The sequence below is a fragment of the Periplaneta americana genome, chromosome 2, assembly GCF_040183065.1.
Source record: "Periplaneta americana isolate PAMFEO1 chromosome 2, P.americana_PAMFEO1_priV1, whole genome shotgun sequence".
Taxonomy (NCBI): Eukaryota; Metazoa; Arthropoda; class Insecta; order Blattodea; family Blattidae; genus Periplaneta; species Periplaneta americana.
The window spans coordinates 215,957,585-215,978,275 of NC_091118.1; the positions used below are offsets into that span (position 1 = coordinate 215,957,585).

The 20,691-nt window shown below is 36.8% G+C and overlaps 1 protein-coding gene across 3 annotated transcripts in view; it reads left to right on the forward strand.

Annotated features, from left to right (window-relative positions):
• kcc (solute carrier family 12 member kcc) overlaps positions 1-20,691 on the forward strand; it is a 222,674-nt gene that overhangs the window by 150,533 nt on the left and 51,450 nt on the right. For all 3 annotated transcript variants that reach the window (XM_069819538.1, XM_069819537.1, XM_069819539.1), the window contains exons 3-5: positions 17,123-17,374; positions 17,452-17,637; positions 19,686-19,921. In XM_069819538.1, coding sequence (XP_069675639.1) covers positions 17,123-17,374; positions 17,452-17,637; positions 19,686-19,921 — 674 coding nt within the window. The remainder of the gene's footprint in view (positions 1-17,122; positions 17,375-17,451; positions 17,638-19,685; positions 19,922-20,691) is intronic.

The following is a 20,691-nucleotide window of genomic DNA, read 5'->3' on the forward strand; positions in this document are numbered from 1 at the left end:
TAAATTGGAATTTTCAAGTTAAAGAAACGATAAAAAAAATCTGTTCCTCCATTCACTGTTTGAGTCGCTTCTTGCTCCAGCAACTAAAACTTACCCTAGTACAAACCCTAGTAATGCCGCACTTCGATTATTGTGACGTTTTGTTAAGTGAGCTAAGTTCTGAACTGTCAGTCAAGTTACAGCGAGCTCAGAATATGTGCGTCAGATACGTGTGCAACATCCGACGATATGATCACATATCACCGTCCTTCACAAGTCTTTCGTGGCTCCGACTTAAAGAACGTAGAACTTTACACTCTTTGTCTTTACTCTTTCGAATTCTGCACACTTCAACACCAAATTACCTTTCGTCTCGTTTCTCTTACCTATATTCTAACCACGACGTAAATACCAGATCACTTATCTGTGGCGCGTTAAGTATACCTCTTCATAGAACATCTCGTTATTCATAATCTTTTACAGTATCCACCTCGCGACAATGGAATTCCTTGTCACAAAGTATTAGGGGCTGCAAGACAATAAACACTTTTAAATACACCTTAAAAGATAACCTTCTTAGTATTTCACTCCAATCATACTGACTTAAACTATCACTGACTACATTGTTACTCCTTCCTTTAGACATGCATCCTGATAGTGCTGTATTTTCAAAATTGTCTTAATAATCTCTTTCTATTATCTAACATTATTTGAAATATATTAACATTATATGTATTTTAGCTTAATTCTGCTACATAGTTTGTATTTCAGTGTTTAATTAATAGTTCATAGTATTTTGCTGTTTAATTCGTAAATAATTCTTGCATACATGTAACTCTTATCTAAATCAAATTGTTGAATTCTTTGTAAGTTCATACATATGTATGTATACTTTTTGCTGGTTGAGTGGAAGAGAAGGCCTTAGGGCCTTAACTCTGCCAGCTAAAATAAATTATTATTATTATTATTATTATTATTATTATTATTATTATTATTATTTCAGGACAGTTTGAAATTGTTTATTCAAAGAAAGTTGCATTTGTTTAGGTTTATTATTTCGTGTACGGAACTACCATACATAAGTAAAGTTCTATTCTGTATGGAATACAAAGAGTTCTTATAATTTTAATCCATTTGTTTGAATATGTGTAACTTTGTTCATTATAAACTGTAGGCCTATAGTCATGTTGCACTGCTTACTACTGTTGCTTCATTTCCGACCCAATTATCCGGATCATACTTCCGGATAATTGAAGTTGTGCTGCACTTCCAGGCTGTTTTCCCTGCGAACGTCTGACTAGTTACACGGAGGTCCAGGTTCGTGGAAGTTGTCATCCACGCTTATCATGAAGGTCTTTGTATTGTAACAGATAACCAAATAACTTAACGTGTATCCAAATACAAACACGTTTTGTGATTTCCTTTTGCGTTTACATGTGGGATTAAATTCATTATTTATATTTTAGTGTAATGTGTTCGATGGTAGGCGGGAATGAAACAAATTAATTGAAAGCAATGTTATCTAAATTGAATTGGTCATTGCAGAAATGGATGTCATGAAAAACGCGAAAATAAGTTAAGAGCGTCATTGCTGTCTTCAGACCTAAACACACATTTCCATACAAGTCTCTTCATTCTTAACGCAAAGCAGAGACCATAGGCAGCGCAGTCATTTCGCAAAGGGATACGTTACGCTCCCTCCAGCTGATAAGCAAGACCTAGGGGAAGAAAACTGTGTTACTACTGGGTGTTCATTTCAGAGTGTGTCATGACGTCACTGTTGTAAGTCAGCGATTTGAAACGAGTTTCAGCTTTTATGTCAGAGACGTTGCCTATTAATCAAGGCGTTCAATCTGAACTTGAGAACGTGTACGATATAACTTGAACGTCGTAGCAACAGATGTCGGTCTGTACAGTCTGTGTGCTACCGTAACCTCTTTCGAACTGTGATTTGCGCGGGCAAGTCGTACGCAGGGTATTTGTTATCATCGGTTGCATACGGCAACATTCCACAAATCAAATGCTCCGTGTCATATTGACCATCGAAGTTAATGCCAACAAATACGCAAGTAATCGTCTTAACCCTCTCCCCATATCCCGACAGTAAGAAAAAAACTCACCTCAGTAAGTGTTTCCAAACAGTTCACATTCCTGCCACTACTGGCGTTACCGTACGTATCGGTAAGTATTCTTCAGAATGAACGCCGTACTTGTCAGGCAACTTCTCTGCCACATACGTAATGCACCTCTGCGGAAGTGTAGGAAGACTGAATTCTCTAGGCTCAACGACTAGCCACATGACGGCATACAGCGAGCCATGACACACTTTGAACTGAACACGCAGCAGTAGTAAACATGAAGATAACTACCGCAGAAAAATAAGCTGAAGGGAGTGGAACACGTCAATAATAAAATTGTATATATTCTCTGATAACTATCGAGGGCAAAAAGAAAAAAAATATATACAGTAATTCGATTGTCGCTTGGGAAGATTTAATAAAATTATTCACTATTTTCCACAACGAAGTCATTTATTTCTTCCCTGTGACCGCGACTTTGCTGTAGTGCAGCGCAAAGTAAGGAAGACAGACAGAGAATATGTGCCAGAGCAATACAATGCCTTTGAAACACAAACAACAGACTTTCTGTAGAATCAGTTACTACTGATGACATTTTGAATTTTAAATTCTGATGGCTAGAGTATCAGAAGAGAACCTTCTGCTCAATTGACACATTGGGAAAGATAAGCAAATGTTTTCTCCCGCAGAATTTAGTGAATTTGTTTACTCTAAACATGATCCAGAATGTGTGAATGTCAGTGTGTTCATTGGTAGTGAAATGAGCAAATATAATTATGCATGAAAAAATAGGCACTGGACGCACAATATTGTCTACACCTACACAAAAGGCATAAAATGGGAAATTTTCCATTAATACGAAAAAACCTGAAGACGTATCGAAAGTGAGGTAATACGGCCCATTGGAACACACTTCTTTTTACGAAGAGATACTGATCTGGCTATCTTGTGGCAAGGAATCTGAAGAGGGCGTGGCTTGGAACATCTAACAATAGACTTTGTAAAATTTGAACAAGTTATTTTGTGTAGTACTATTTATTTTTAATTTGTTTGTATAGTCTTTTGCTCTCCCATATCCCGTTTCTGAGTACTAGTTTAAAACTATATTTTAATTTATAACTGCAACATAAAATCACGTATTCGTACATTTGTATAATAGGAATATTGATTAAAATGCAAAAATAATTATGTAAATGGTAGAAATAATGTAGGCTAGTAATTATACACAGGAACATTGTAATCATTGTAATTAATACCATCTAGTTTGTTTTCAAATATTACATTTTTCTGAAATTGTAAATTATATATTTTTTTCTTTTATATTTAACAATTCATTACAGAAGGGGGATAACAATTTTAAACAAAATTGTTTGAAATGTCAGACACGTAACGTAATATATTATACAAGTAGGAATAGTTATTTATGGTGAATGAAGACGTATTTTACTCACGAGCGGAAGGTTTGACACACAAGACGTCAGTCCAGCATGTTAATTTCCGGGAGTGTATAAATATATCTTGATTCTCTTGTACCATACAATATTTTATCCAACACTTACTTATAAAGTTAGAGAGACTTCTTAGTTTTTTAATTAAAATATAATTATAAAATATCAGTAAAATATTTAGAGCACGGCCGTCTGGATATTATGTCACAAACATCGTAATCTATACTACTCGTAACAATAAATCTGTAACCGAAATTTGTCTGGTAATTTTCGCTTTTCCAAAAATAATTGGTGTCAACATCATCCTGAATCATTAATCATCCTGAAACGAAAATCGCTTTTCTCAAATTTTTCTTTGTATGTCTGTCCGTCTGTCTGTCTTTCTGTGTGGATATTTGTTACCTTTTCACGCGATAATGGCTGAACCGATTTCTATTAAAATTGGAATATAAATTAAGTTCGTTCTAACTTAGATTTTAGGCTATATGGCATTCAAAATGCTTTATTTAAAAGGGGAGTTATAAGAGGGCCTGAATTAAATAAATCGAAATATCTTCCTTATTATTGATTTTTGTGAAAAATGTTACATAACAAAAGTTTCTTTAAAAATGATTTCTGATAAGTTATTTTCTATGCAAAATTTTGATAGTACTGATATTTAACGAGATAAATGAGTTTCAAAATAACAATGCGTTTTATTATCGCCACCTGTTGGACTGTAATGAAATGAAAACAAATGACTTCGTCTAAAAGGGGCCTTGGACAACAGCAAACGGAAGCTATTCATTTAACATGTTTCTGTGTTTGTAATTCAGTGGCGTATACTGGTTAAAGGGTTTGGGCTACCGCTGACCCTATTATTACACAAAATATATCTAACAATTACTTTAATTTTAATTACTATGGTAAAACTAATAATACAAAATTATTACATTATGTTATATTATAAACTTTTTCTTTTGTAATTTCCTTGGGCTACCGCCGGTAGCCCGCAAAATACGCCCCTGGTTTGTATGAAGTAATCTCAGAAGCTAACTAACCGATTTGTATAATTATTATTTCACCATTGGAAACTGTAGTTTCTCTAGATGGACATAATGCTATAATGTTATTACAGTAACTACTGAGTGAATCGAGGATAGGTAAGGTTAAAATAGATTCTTATGCGCAGAAAACTTGATAGGCTATTCTGTATATTCGTTTCCTGTATTTATTCAAGTACTTACTACGTTTTAATGAATATTCAAATCGATCTGAATACGATCCGTACTGATTATGATCCCTGTTTTCGATACGTATGGAAAACGATCTGAGTACGAAAGCTGAAGTTTCGAAAGTAGTTATGTTGGCTAACTTGTCACCGACATAGCCTATATTATTAGCGTATTGGTCACTCTGTAGCCATTAGCTATAAACAATGTTGCGTTTTCCAAATGAGGTGCATGAAAACTTAATATGCTGGCTGTTAATGAATAATGGTAATATTGACTTTTAGGAAAACACGAAATATTATGTTTTACAACACTCTTTTCCAACATACATATTGCCCCCGCTGTTGGTAAAAGAGCTGACACATCAAACAAATGACGATCGATCACGCGCTTAGCGTATTGAGATCGTGTTGAATACGATACCCGTTTTCATGGAACTCAATTCGAACTGAATACGATCCGATCCCACTTCTTAGGCGTATCGACCTTGAGACTCAGATCGAATTGTATCCCCGTTGTCATGAAGATTTCAATACTGTAAGTGTATTCAGATCGATCTGACTACTCCATGAAAACGTAGTAGGTACACCACATTCATTTTCATCTTAGACAATTAACGAACAACGGGAGTGTATTGATTTAGTATGCAGTGATGGTCCTCGTAATGGCAGATGCAGTGAATGAGTCTATATTCGTCTTCTTCGGTTACTATTGGGCCTTTTCTTACCCGGGGTTCGAATTTTGGTTCCTGTACTGTCAGCATTTACCTTTTCATTTAACATTCTATAAACACTTGCGCGAGATACTCCAGTCGCGGTAGCAGTTCGTCCGATGACATCTGTGACATTTTTAAGTGCATCAAATTCGTCTTTAAAGAATTTGTGCACATTAATCACAATTTCTCTTCCGTCTGATTGCAGTAGCTTTCCCTTCTTTCCGACACCGGCTTGAAAAAGAATTAATATTAGAGCAAATATTATTAAATATGGAACTAACGTAAACATTTCTGTGTTCTGATGCATTTCTACAACATAGTAGAATTTGTTCACAACAGAAGCGCCACTGTTCCCACTTGCACTGCCCAGTGGTAACTGTTATAAAAATATAAAATAACACGACACAGTAAAACAATAAAATGAATACTCACACAAATAACATATAATAACGTCGAAGTAAAATATCGCACTAAAATGAAACTCGCAATATTGTGATCGACACAGACCGAACTGGTAATCTCAAGACTTCGACTGACGCAAGTGGATTCTTTCTTCCTTCCTTCCTGTTGTCAACTTACATCCTCTCAACCGGTTGCTTGGAAAAGACCTGAGCGGGTATCAGTCTGAAGATATTCCTCGAAGACATGTAGGAGTCTGGAAAATAAAGAGAAAGGGTTACCTTCAATTAGTATGTTGTGTAAAGTTAAGAAGTGACTTTTGTTACATCCATTAGATATATCTGAGGAGTTTAGTGCTGAGAGGAATGCGGTTCCGACTAGTCCAGCGCGGTACTGGAGTGGGAGGGGATAGTGACAGCGGCAGTCTGGAAGGAAGTACAATCATACTGAAAACATCCGCCCAATTTACGAGATCAGTATGCCTATTAGTTTTCTAACGTATTTTTGGCGAGATAGAGATACAAGCATTCGTACTTATGTGTTCAGAGAAGGAAAGTATTGTAGAAAATTTTATTTATTTATTTATTTATTTATTTATTTATTTATTTATTTATTTATTTACTTATTTGTTTATTCATTCATTCATTCTGGTGAAGTTAAGGCCATCACACCACCAGAAATACAAATACAATAAAATAAATGAAAAGAAAAATCATAATACAACTACAATAATATAAATGAAAAGAAGAATCATACTATAAAATTTAGTGATTAGTAGAATTGAATTAAACTTGTAAAGTAATCAATTTAAATATACTGTACTGCTGAACTCGAGAAGTACACAGTCACACACTACTACAAACTGAAGACTGCATATTTTTGGACGAGTAATACTTCCCACTCCGCTCGGCAACAAACCTCAGGTCCCAGCGCTAAACTCGTCGGAGGAAGACAGTAATAATAATAATAATAATAATCCGTGGCGCTACAGCCCATGAAGGGCCAAGACCTACCAGCCGGCTGCTGGCCTCACGGCCACATGCTGAAGCAGAGGTGGACGATCATCCAACCAGAATGGAGGTATCGTGTGGTTAGCACGATGAGCCCCCCAGCCGTTATAGCTGGTTTGCGTAACCGGATTTCGCTCCCCAAGTGCATCACGATGCTGGGTGGGCACCGGTCCCATACACTGGCCGAAATTTGATAAGAAAATTTCTTCCCCCATGAGGATTCGAACCAGCGCGCATTCCGTAACGCGAGTCCTAGGCAGGATGCCTTAGACCACGACGCCGCGGCGCGGGACGGAGGAAGACAGTAGTAACTACTAAACAGCTGTTTTATGTAAAGTTGTAAAATGAAATTTTCGCTACCGTTTCCGTCCAGATTCCTTTCTGTTCAGTTGAAAGAAGTCCACTACTGCCTCGACATCCTGTAGTCTTAACAACTATAGTGCCCATCATTAACCTCTTAATCATCATCATCATCATCATCATCATCATCATCACCACCACCATCATCATCATCATCATCATCATCATCACCTGTTCATTGTCCAATGTCTCGAAGGCTGACAGATTCCCCGCAGAGGGTCTGCCGTCGCCTATCCAGCCCATCACGTGACGTGCGTCAAATCAATATGACAGATACATGCACAGCTCAGCATCATGATTCTGTTCGACATTGTTGAAGCCCTCACCCCCTTGCTCCGCTGTGTCTGTTGCAGAGTATCAGGTTCTTCGTGTTCTGCTTCCATTCGTGTCCAGCTCTTCCTCAATCAATGCCCCCTCTGCATTTCCGGTCCTCTCCTACTATTGTTCTTCCCGCCCATTTTTCCGAATCCAAAATCCGAATTCACGTTTTCTAAATGATCATTTTCTTGAATCCATTTTTCTGAAGCCAAACTTCTCAAAAGAACATTTACCCGAAATCTCATTTTCCCGGGTCTATTTTTTCAAATGCACATTTCCGAAAACACGTAGAACTAACGGATTTCAATTTACGCATATAAAAATGAAGCAATATTAATGAAACGTTTCTTTAGTAGCTAAGTTTCACCGAGATAGAGATAATACAACCCTTACAGGCTGGACTAAAATAAAATTATTGTCAAACGATTAAATATTTTTTCTGTGGCGAATTAAAGATGGAGGATGAAACTCAGATAGCTAATACAATCCGCACAAGGTGGGCTGAAATTATTATTATCGTTGTCAGTGGCGTAGCGTGGCTTCCGAAGCTGCGGAAGCAACAAAGATTAAATTAGTAATAATTAAAATAAAAATTCATTGATCAGAATATAATTTTACATCAATAATAAAATTAAGAATCATACATATTTGAATAAGTAAAAGTTTTTCCTAACAGACTTATCTTATCGTTTATAATGCAGTTTTATCTTTTAAATATCTTGTAGTTATAATAGATGTTCTTATTTTCAATTATTATGTACTAAAATATCCGTTACACTATCTATCGAAACGCAGGGGGTAGGCTGGGGCAAAGGTACGCACTTAATTCTTTTTTGTTTTTTCCCTGCTGGTTTTCTGGTTACATGACAGTCAAAATTGTACACAGCACACCTAGAGTCATACATTACATGATGCCTAGGGGTTCATTTCCCTTTCCTTCCTCCTCTTTCTACTTTTCTGTTCCTAGTGCTGACCTGCTATGGCATTGAAATCGTCCTCCAGTGGCTTAAGGAGGGAAAGCTGATGATCAAGATCTCCCAGCTAGGTCCAATGGACCCGTCGACCAACAGCAGGTGTGGTCCTCCAGACATTCTGGGGGTTGTGTGTGAATGAAGTAGCCACCAAAACGTTAAAATATGGTGTTCACTTAAATCGGCTACAACTTGCCATTTAACCACTCCAATATGAAATGAGTACCATTAAGGTAAAATTATCCGGAGGTAAAATAGTCCCCCAATCGGATCTCCGGGCGGGGACTACTTTAATGGTACAGAATCACTAAACATCTTACAATGGAATGATGGCGGTATAACTATATCAGTCCCCTAACTGCCCATTGTGCAACTCCAACCAAGAAATGGATTCGCAACACCTCAAAATCTGTGCTTCAGTGGCTGACCATGATAATATCTTTGAAAAATATTGGAGTGCAAGAGGTCAAATGACTTTATTGTCAAACGCCTGGCACTAGAAAACAACAACAACATTACATGATGCCATAAGTTCTAGAGTCACTGTATGATTTGCTAAAATTGTTTTTAAAATAAGTCACAAACGAAGAAAGGGGATCTTTGCCGCTGGCCTGGGGTAAGCATCCTATTGCTAAGGGCAAAATTCCACATATGCACGAACTATCAGAGTTGAATAGTATTTGTCAGGTAGTGGCATTCATAAGTTGTATAGTGCTTTATTATATCATAATCATCATCATCATCATCATCATCATCATCATCATCAACAACAACAACAACAACAACAACATAGTCTCCATCATATGACAAAATATGGCACTAGCATAACACTAAATAAATACAAAAACACTTCAATACTAGGGAAGACGTGGAAAATTAAGTAAATAGCTGTGAGAAATAAAAACGCACAAACAAGAGTCAAGTGCCAGGAAAAATATCTGAACAACACTAATTGAAATGTACGTAATAAAAACTAAAAGCACATGACAAATTAAGTGAATAAGCCTAACTGTGAGAAATACAAAAAAAAAAAAAAACGAGAGGGACAAAAGAGAAATGGATCCACCTAGTTCGTAGGAGCTTTGCCCCATGACTCTGATTTCTAAACTGCTGGTATCAGCTGTCATTCATAGCAGTTTGTTCCACTAACAACTAAACTTAAAGCGTGAGTTAGGCTATGTACTTGCATGTGAGGTAGTGGTAATTTTTTTGGAATTTCGTTACAGCGGACAATTACACAGTAAATATTCAGATCGAAAGTTTCAAAAAAGTAACTCAGCCCATGTCTACAAAGCTCACTGACGTAACACGTCTGACTTTTCCACCACAAGACCTCTCAACCGGAGATCACACTTAGAAGTAGGAAAAAAACAGATTCAGATCTCTGGCCCGCGCGCACTTTTGCCCCTGTCTACCCTACACGAGTTGTGTTATAATTATTATTGTAATGCAATGTGATATCAGAATATTGTTAATAATTTCATGATGTGTATGATGTACAGATACGGAATTAAAATTTGGAGCTAGTCTTGATGGCATTCCACCTGTATGTAGGCAACAATTTCGCACGACAGCGTATATACAGGGGCTCTTGTTTACTGCACATGCGCAGTGTGCTGTAAGCGAAACACAATGAGGGAGCTCCAAATGTTATCTCCGTTTCTGTACATAGAGCCTATTTTCAAATATATTACAATAATATTTAATTAAATAGAGGGATATAATTTTAGTTTTGGTTTTCTTTATTAACGTGAAACCTATTCGGGAAGAAAGTCAGTCAGTATTTCTGTAATACTCTGCGTGCATCTTGCTCCGTGGCGGAGCAACCCACAATATTACCTTTGCTCCTTAGCGGCAGAGGGCTGATGCAGCCCACAACACAACATTATTGGAGACATGACTGACGTTCGAAACCATCTTATATGCGTCACTTGCAAGACGTTACTCATGGTTTGAGCAATTAAAAGGATTCTAAGAATCCCCTGCCTTCCCTTTCAAATCAGAGATTATTGTCCACTTCTAATAAACGTGATACCAAATTTATATAATTAAATTTAGGTATATAATTTCAGCTAACTACCTTTATTTTAATTCTAACACTAATGTCCCCCTTTAACGTACCTATAATGAAATCAAATTTGCATAATTATATTTAGGTGGATGAGTTTAGTTTTCCATATCTTAATTCTAACATTGATGTCCTTTTCTTAGGTGCCTATAAAATGCCTAAAACGATTATTTTAGAGCCTCTTTCAATATTTTAAAGTCTACGTTAAGTCCCAAAACGTGTTTCTAGAGTTAAAATATGCAAGGTCTACTCATAAATATGGATAAAATCATTTGAATAACTTTGATGATATGGGCGCGGACAGAATCACAAAAGTACTTATTCGCATTTAGTGATTATGTATTATTATTATTATTATTATTATTATTATTATTATTTGATAGTAGGCTAATATATTATGTAGTTGTAGTATTAATAGATGTGGCTACTAATAACATGATAGTAATTTAGTTTTTGAAACGCTACACACTGTCGCTCACCTTGTGAACAGCACAACACGCCGCTTGCTGATGCTTGTCAATGCAGCCGAGGAACGTCAGAAATTGGCTGGAAGCCACTCGCGAGTTATATACCGTGAAGAGTTTAAAGAAGAGGAAAACATCATCCTTCTGTCACGAGCAGGCAGGCAGTCGGAAGCTGACGTCTCACATCGCCATCGCGTTCAAACTCATCCGAGGCAAAACATTATATATACACAAAACGAAATATAATAAAAAACGAATAATGATAAATTTATCCGTATATAGCTAAACATGACAAATTTTGTCTTTAAAAAAGGGGGGGGGGAGGAAAGGAACGCTTCCACCACATCTACGAACGCTCGAACCTCACCTGACCAGTGGACAACAATGACGTCACGTTGCAGCGGAATAGGAACAAAACTGCTGGAAGGATCGATGGCTGTCATGGCGACTGTGTAACTGGTTATCTGTGCTACGCTAGCAAAATTTTGCGAAATTTCCGTACTGCCGTCTCGTTCAAAGAAAAGAGAGCATAAACAATTTATTTCTTGAACCGGTAGTAATAACTGGTCCGTTGACATGTTCGCTCATAAGCCATTAACATATTGTTTTTACGTTGTGCTCATTACAAACAATACAGCAGAACACACCGCCATGACACAACAGTGCACGATGTCATTCGTCTGCTAATTCCCGCCCTATACAAGAACCAATCAGATTCACTGATGGCGGCTGATGGAGACTGCCACCACCTCTGCAAGCTGATGGCACCGGTGCGACACCGGTGGAGCGTCAATGACGTCATCGGTGAAATTCGGAACACCGTGATGCCATTGGATTGCTCACCGGTGAGATTTGGAATACGCTCTAGGCACTGTGTGCAAGACTGTGGAACACACAAAGAAGGCAACAGATGGCTGCAGCACTTGCGGACTGTTGGTTACAACTCCTTCATCTCATAGGCTGCTGACATTCATTGCAAACAGATTTTCACAATTCAAGGAAAAAAAGACAAAAACAAATTTGAAAAGTATCATTAAAAAGTCAAATTTAAATAGACCTATTATCGACAGATTTACAAAATAACATTAAAAGGTGAAATGTGTTGTTGTTGTTTGCTAATGCTGAATTTCTGACAATGAAATCATTAATTCTCTCGCTCTCCAGTATTTTTCACTCAAGGACGCCAAATTGATAGTGGCTGGGCAGTGCTGAAGGTGATTTTGATCTATTTCCTCCTGAAGATCACATAATAATAATAATAATAATAATAATAATAATAATAATAATAATAATAGTTTTATTTTCTCTGGCAGAGTTAAGGCCATCAGGCCTTCTCTTCCACTCAACCAGGATCAAATCACATACAGAAAAATACATACCGGTATACAAATATTAACTTAAAAATAAAGGGCAGAGTGGTGAAGGAAATGTCCCAATCCTGTGGAGATGCTGGCCAAGCAGTCGTGGCCCGTAAACAGTCTAAAAATTGCAACTGCATTCTTCCTTGGGTGTCCAGGGATGTTTTGGGTTGCGACAGATTCCCACCTTTTATTTTTGGAAATTTGGAGATAATTTGTTATAATTTTGTGGTATTGTGAAGTAATCATTCTTTTTGTTGTATAATGGGATAATTTGTGTAGCAGGTTTTTGAATTGTAATGTGAAATGTGAAAGGCGAAATGTAAATGAACCTATTATAAATAAATTTGCAAAATATCCTTAAAATGTAAAATGTAGGTAAGTGAACCGGTTCGGTGCTAGGTAACACAAAGAATATTCACCCAAATGAAATTTGGCCCATGGATGATTTACCCATCGGAGAATCCACTCAAATAAATTGACCCAAGAGAAAATAAGAACAAAGGAAATTCACATATGTTTCTTTCTTTAGTTGATAATGCAATAATTTAGGTGGAACGAAGTTTTGAATGCTTTACATATCTCCTGAAAAACTGTAGGCCTATTTTATTGCAGAAACCGAGTCTCGGATGGATTTCTTCAGGTTTGAAGGTTGTAACCACAGCACGTTCCTCGTCTTTGTGTAATATTTTGCAGCCCTATATTTAAGTTTTTATATTTTCGTTTTTGTGGTTCTTTCACTCTTCGTCCTAGACCCAACTCCTGGATCATGTGTCAACATCAGATTGCTATTTATTTTGAATAATGTATGAGATCGTGTACAGAGTGCTTCAAAAATAAGTACCGAATTTTTTAGGGATGATAGGTTGGGTCTGGATAGGAACCTGATGCCCCTGATAAGTCGTTGTTATTCTACGTGACGCCGAAGTTCGCATAGCGTACCCTGGGGGTTAGGCAGCCGGAGATGCTTTGGAATGCAAGAGGGAACAATACGCACAGAGTAGGCTACCACATTGGTGTGGGGTTCGAAGCACAAGATGTCTACTTTGGTTAAGAAGAGAAGACCCGAGAGGTGAAGATCAGTGTCATTCAGTTTACATTTACATTTACTTGAGCGTAACTCACAGAAGGTGTTCAAAGTGTCCACCGCTGCCCTGACGACACAATTCCATTCGTCGAAACAAGGACCGTTAGACATCGTGTGCGTTATCACGAACTTCGCCTGCAGCAGCGGCAATTAGTGCCACTAGGTCTTCCTCAGTGTCTACCGAGTTCTGATATACCAGAGCCTTCATGTGTGCCCACAAATAAAAATCAAGAGGCGTGAGATCAGGCGACCGTGCTGGCCAATGAGCAGGCCGCTACATGTACACAACATTAACTGTCAACAGATGGTCCAGCCATAATCTAAAAATTGTCTTTAGCACCGATCGGAGCTTTGCTTCGCACGATTCCTGCCGTTTATTTGCCATTCCTTTCTATTGGAATAATTTCTCCACTGTTATCCGTTGAAAATTTTACCTTCAGAATATTTATCTAAACTTAAGAATTTTGTAATAAAAGTATCACCACGGAAACGAATTTTGAATTGTTAAGAAAGAACTCCAAAATATTCATATACACTTGAACATTTCGGAATAGAAATTGCTAAACGAAACGAATTGCTAAAATGAATTTACTATGAAGTGAACTAAACTTAATCGAAATGGGCGAATTTTCCGTGACAGGGTGAGAATGAGAATCGTTGGTGTAATCACTTCGGGCGAATATTCCTGGATCATTATTCTTGGGCGAATTTTTTGGGTGAATTTTCTTTTATGGTCAACTTCCATTGTGCGGACTAGCCTGGTTCGAAATGAACCTATTAGGCTATAAACAGATTTTCAAAATAACATTTAAAAAGCTCAAATTTAAATGGATCTATTATAAAAAGATTTACAGAATAACTTTAAAAAGTGAAATGTAAATGAACCTATTATAAACAGATTTGCAAAATAACATTTAAAAAGGTGATAATTAAATGGACCTGTTATAAACAGATTTTTAAAAAATCCCATTAATAAGGTCAAATTTAAATGGATTTATTATAAACAGATTTACAAAATAAAATTTAAAAAGCTCAAATTTAAATGGATCTATCACACCGTTCTGCGTTTCAAAACTTATTTTCTGTTGTTTTCAATCTGATAGGCGACTCTAAATGGATTTTTTGTGCTGAATTCGAAAATAATCTCCATTTTCCCCCATCATGTCAGGTTTTTAGACAATTAATGAATAACTGGAAATGAAATTATTGCTTTGTGGTGTAAAATCATTACATATGTACCGGTATTTTAATTGTTGGTGGGATCAGAAAGAGACCATTTAACGTCTCAACTCTCATTATTTATTTATTTATTTATTTATTTATTTATTTATTTATTTATTTATTTATTTATTTATTTGTTTATTTATTATTTTGATAATAATTGTAACATAAAATATAATATATACAGAAAAAACTTTAGCTCGCCCCTGAAAGAGTACAACTCGTGCTCAGGGGCGGATTCCTGAATTGAAATTAATAATTATACAATACAATTTGTCTAATGTCTACTGTGCAATTATAGTATATAAATTTAAATGTACAATTTTTCAATTTTTATAAAATCCATACATAACTTTTTTAATTTAATACTAGAACTATTAGAATTGACAAGATTAGGATATTTAAATATAAATTTGTTATATATTCTTGGGTCTAAATTACTACTATGATTAAATACTGTAACAGTGTTGCATTTTGGTTCAAACAATCTTAAAGAATTCATACCTTTTGTTTCATAACTATGAGAATACAATTCAAAATTATTTCGATTTTTATGTATGAATTTTATTAATACAATATAATAAATTTGTCTTACGTTAAAATCTAAAAACAAATTTTGAGATGGAAAATCACTAGGTTTATGAAGACATATTTTAATTATTCTCTTCTGTAATAAATAAAGTGGATTAAAATTGGATTTAAATGAGCTACCCCATCCTATAATTCCATACATATTACCGATTGAAATAAAGTTAAATATATTGTGCGTAATAAAGTTATTGACAAGTAATTCCTCAATAAAAGAAAATAATATACTATTTTAAGTAATTTATTACAAAGGTAATTAATTTGTTGGTTCTATTTTAAATTATTATCGAAAATTATGCCTAAATACTTAACTTCAGAGGACTCCTTAATAATTGGACATTTACACTGTATAAGACAACAATCAGAATTATGTAATTTAATACTTAATATAGATGTAGGAGGTTTGTTACATTTTTCAGATAATGAGAATGGAATAATTATGGTTTTATTTTCGTTGATAGAAAGATAATTTATGTCAAACCATTTTTTATTAATTTAAGACCATTATTTGAATTATTATATGCATCATATCAGGTTTTTCCACCAAAAAGTAAAACTGTGTCATCAGCATAAGAATAGTGAACACCATTGTATTGTTGTAAGTCAATTTTTAATAAGTCATTAATATATATTAAAAATAGAATAGGGCCTATAACTGTGCCTTATAAAAGGACTCTACAGTTTAGACATTACAGATAATGAAGGATTTATTATTTTTATGGAGCCAATTTATTTTTGAGTACATAATATATGTACCTAATTTATGTTAATGTTGTTGTTATTGTTTTCTAATGCCAGGCGTTTGACAATAAAGTCATTTGACCTCTTGCACTCCAATATTTTTCAAAGATATTATCATGGCCAGCCACTGAAGCAAAGATTTTGAGGTGTTCCGAATCCATTTCTTGGTTTGAGTTGCACAATGGGCAGTTAGGAGACTGATGTATTCCAATTCTATGCAGGTGTTTGGCCAAACAATCATGGCCTGTTGCCAATCTAAATGCAGCTACAGACGATTTTCCTGGTAAATCGGGAATTAACTGTGGATTTTGATGCAGAGAGTTCCATTTTTTCCCGTCCACACCTGTGGAGTAACGGTCAGCGCGTCTGGCTGCGAAACCAGGTAGCCCGGATTCGAATCCCGGTTGGGGCAAGTTACCTGGTTGAGGTTTTTCCGGGGTTTTCCCTCAACCCAATACGAGCAAATGCTGGGTAACTTTCGGTGCTGGACCCCGGACTCATTTCACCGGCATTATCACCTTCATATCATTCAGACGCTAAATAACCGAGATGTTGATACAGCGTCGTAAAATAACCCAATAAAATAAAAATCCATTTTTTCCCTTGGGATTGTGTTATCAAATTTTGTTTGTTGAAGTCTAAGTATGTAGATTTAATAAATCTCTTCACAGAGTAATACGTAGATTTAGTAACAGGTCTGTAAGTAGCAGTGCTGCCCTTCTTTGCTAAAGCATCCGCATTCTCGTTTCCCAGGATTCCACAATGGGATGGTATCCATTGGAATACAATTCTTTTATTGAGTGATATTAATTGAGAGAGCATTTTAGTTATTTCTGCTGTTTGAGATGAAGGTGTGTGTTTAGAGACGATTGATAGAATAGCTGCTTTGGAGTCTGACAATATAACTGCATTCCTAAATTAATTTTATTTTAATTGTTGGTGGGATCAGAAAGAGACGATTTATCGTCTCATCTCTCATTATAAAAGGACCCTACAGTTTAGAAATTGCAGATAATGAGGGATTTATTATTTTACATAATATATGTACCTATATTAAATTTATTAATTTACTGTATGTTAATGTAAGTCGTTGTCTGAACTCGCAGGAGGAGATGGAGGACCGGCCGCGCATCTCGACCCTCATCAACTCGCTGGCCAACTACTCCAACACGATCCCCGCCGCCACGGACCCCGACGCCAAGCCGCAGCCCAGCGCGCGCATGGGCACGCTCATCGGCGTCTACCTGCCCTGCATCCAGAACATCTTCGGCGTGATCCTCTTCATCCGGCTCACGTGGGTCGTGGGCACCGCCGGCGCGCTCATGGGCTTCCTCATCGTGCTCTGCTGCTGCTGCGTGGTCAGTACGCTAGGCTAGCCGTGCAGAGGCATTGCCGCCCCGTCGCCCGCTGTTGCTAACATCTGTTGCACTTGCAGACCATGCTGACAGCCATCTCCATGAGCGCCATCGCGACCAACGGCGTGGTGCCGGCGGGGGGGTCCTACTTCATGATCTCCAGGTCGCTGGGGCCCGAGTTCGGCGGTGCTGTGGGCATGCTGTTCTACACGGGCACCACGCTGGCCGCCGCCATGTACATCGTGGGCGCCGTCGAGATCGTCCTCGTGAGTGCTTCAGACAGTCTCTTAAACTACAATTCCTGTAGTAACTCTTCGCATGGTTCCCACGAGTCTCCGTTTTGGATCAGGGCCGGGCAACTGAACGCTTCGTGCAGCAACGGAGAGCGACTCTTGCTCACGAAACACTACTGCAGTGCAGAGACGTATTACAAATTACAGATATCCATCAAGCATGGATGTAATAGAAATCGTATTCACTGTATCAACAATTAATATACTTTAAATTTGATTAAAATAAACATATTTCAAATAATTAGAACATGTTAGTATTTTTGTTTCTTTTTTCATTTAATTTCACTGATTGTGTATTTTGTGACCCAATGGAGTGTAATGGAAGACCCTATGGCCTTAACTTCGCCAGTACAAATAAATTATTTTCGAACATTCGTATTTGAGAAAATAAACTTACACAATTGGCATTCATTCATTCATTTTATTCCATAGATTTTACATGAGCAATGAAGCTTTAAGATGTGCAACAAGTCAAAATTTTACAATATTATAATTACAATTTTTACAAATTTTTATAGTTTTACAATTTAGTAATTTTCTACGATTTTTACAATTTTGTGCAATTTTTTACAATATTTTGGCGAGATGTAGTGAGATGAGGTGAGGTCCGAGGATTCGCCAAAATATTACCCGGCATTTGCCTTTTGGTTGGGGAACACCTCGGAAAAACCCAACCAGGTAATCAAATCAAAGGGGGGTAATCAAATCAAAGGGTTTGATGCCGAGGACTCGCCATAGACCATCCGGCTTCAGTCCCACGGCTGTGGAAAACCTCGGAAGAAACCAAAGACCAAAGGGGGATCCAACCCAAGCCCGAACGCAGCTCCGGATCAGCAGCCCAGCGAGTCTGCCGACTGAGCTACATCGATGGCTCTACTAAAAATATACAATACATAGCCAATCAGATTATTAAATTTACAAATGCAAACGATCATTCATCAGTTGAGCTATATGTATAATACGAAACAAGTAAGTTAATTAAATTTAAGGCATAAATAATTCAACCAGTTGCGATATACAGAAATTGATAATACATATCATGCTAACTACTTCAAATTACAAACACAAACAATTCATCAATAGAGCTATACAGATTACTATTCAATTTAAAGCATATACAATTCATCAGCCAAAACTATACAAATATATACAATACAAAGTAGCATACTTTCATTAAGCTATACAAATTTGTGCAATTAATATCAAGTAGATTAATTCAATTTATAATCATAAACAATTCATCACTTGAGCTATACAGGCTAGTAATCATTTTAAAAGCATATACAATTGTACGGGTACTAAGAGTAGACTACATAATTTTGTAGAATGAATATTATAATAATGTTCATCTATATGTATGCGCATGTTTTATTTTCCATATAACTACCGTCATAATTTCTCCTGGTAACATAAAATCATTCATCATACAGTACATTATAATTATATAAATATTCGTGGTACCAGTATTTGGTATTGTCTTATTTAACGACGTTTTTCAATAGCTAAATTATGTAACGTTAAAATTAAACTTTGGCCGACAATTCAACATTAATTCTGCCAAAAGACATCCATTGTGCCTCAGAGGATCTTTCACATGCCGCAAATCACATATTTCCACCACAAACTGTTCAATGTCTTTTCTTTCTTATTTTTCTTCCACGTAAGGTGGCAACGCTGAAATTAATTCCATTTGTCTTCATTTCTGTTTAGGAAAAGAACAATAATTATTCGTCTATTTTGTATCTCCTAACAATCTGCTACAAATGCACACATAAATAGTTATAATCTAAGTAATTATTTAGGATCTTACTAATAAACAGTGTATGATTTTTATACGAAACTTGTGCAGGGTTGGGACAGAAAACGTTACTAATAAACCTTGCATAAGCGATGGATGTATAAGCGGAGTGTAACTAACTATACATGAGAATTGCTTTGCTGTAGTTATACACACGGAATCTCTAGTCGTTTAAGCTCTAACTCGTCTAAGCTTAGAATGTAAAATGCTAACTTGTGTGCAGACGTATATGGCGCCAAGCCTGTCCATCTTCGGCGACTTCACGAAGGACGCCAGCATCATGTACAACAACTTCCGCGTGTACGGCACCGGGCTGCTCCTGGTCATGGGCCTCATCGTCTTCGTCGGGGTCAAGTTCGTCAACAAGTTCGCCACAGTGGCGCTGGCGTGCGTGCTCTTATCCATTCTCGCCGTCTACGTGGGCATCTTCGTCAACATCAACGGCAACGACAATCTTTTGTGAGTACAGCAGGCACGATCCACGGGAAAACAACTGTAATATCACGCTGGCACTCCTTTCACTGTACACACTTTTAAGCATCCGTGAAACCGTCTGTCTATCTGATGAGTACCTTTATAAGGAAGTGAAAAGTACCTAATGTTAGGTACCAGCCTGTTAGTGATTTGTAGTACCAGAACCCGATATTGGTTGTTCATAAAAACATTTTGATAACCAAAACCTATGTAAAGAATCGATTGGTGGTAGTACCACAGTCTAGTATATTCAGTCACGAAGCTCAATACGTAGTAAATATGTATCCATAGGTAGTTGCTAACCATTAGGATCGCTAATATCACCTCAATGTGAAATAGTACCGGCACAGTCTATTATTCCTAGCACCCTCACAACTCAAGCTTCGTGACTGTATTACTAGACTGTGGTGGTACCATTTCCCATAACAAACCGGAAGTAGGAGTATCTGTGCTCAACTTCGAAATTTCAAACGAGAACATGGGTCATTGAAGGTACCATTGGAAACTACTTCTAAAAATAAACAACTTTTACTGAAACTTTTTTTTTCTAATTTTTATTGTTTATCCATGTTGAATCTTTCGTACACTACTTTTAACACTTGAATATAAATAATTGATTAAATGGCGATCTTACACGTCTTAATTATGTAGGCATGTACGGCTTACAGCTGTTTCGGTGCTACTTGACACCATCCTCAGAGCCTTCTGAGAAGCCTGTGGGTCTCTCAGCTGTGCTGAAATACAATCACGGATGT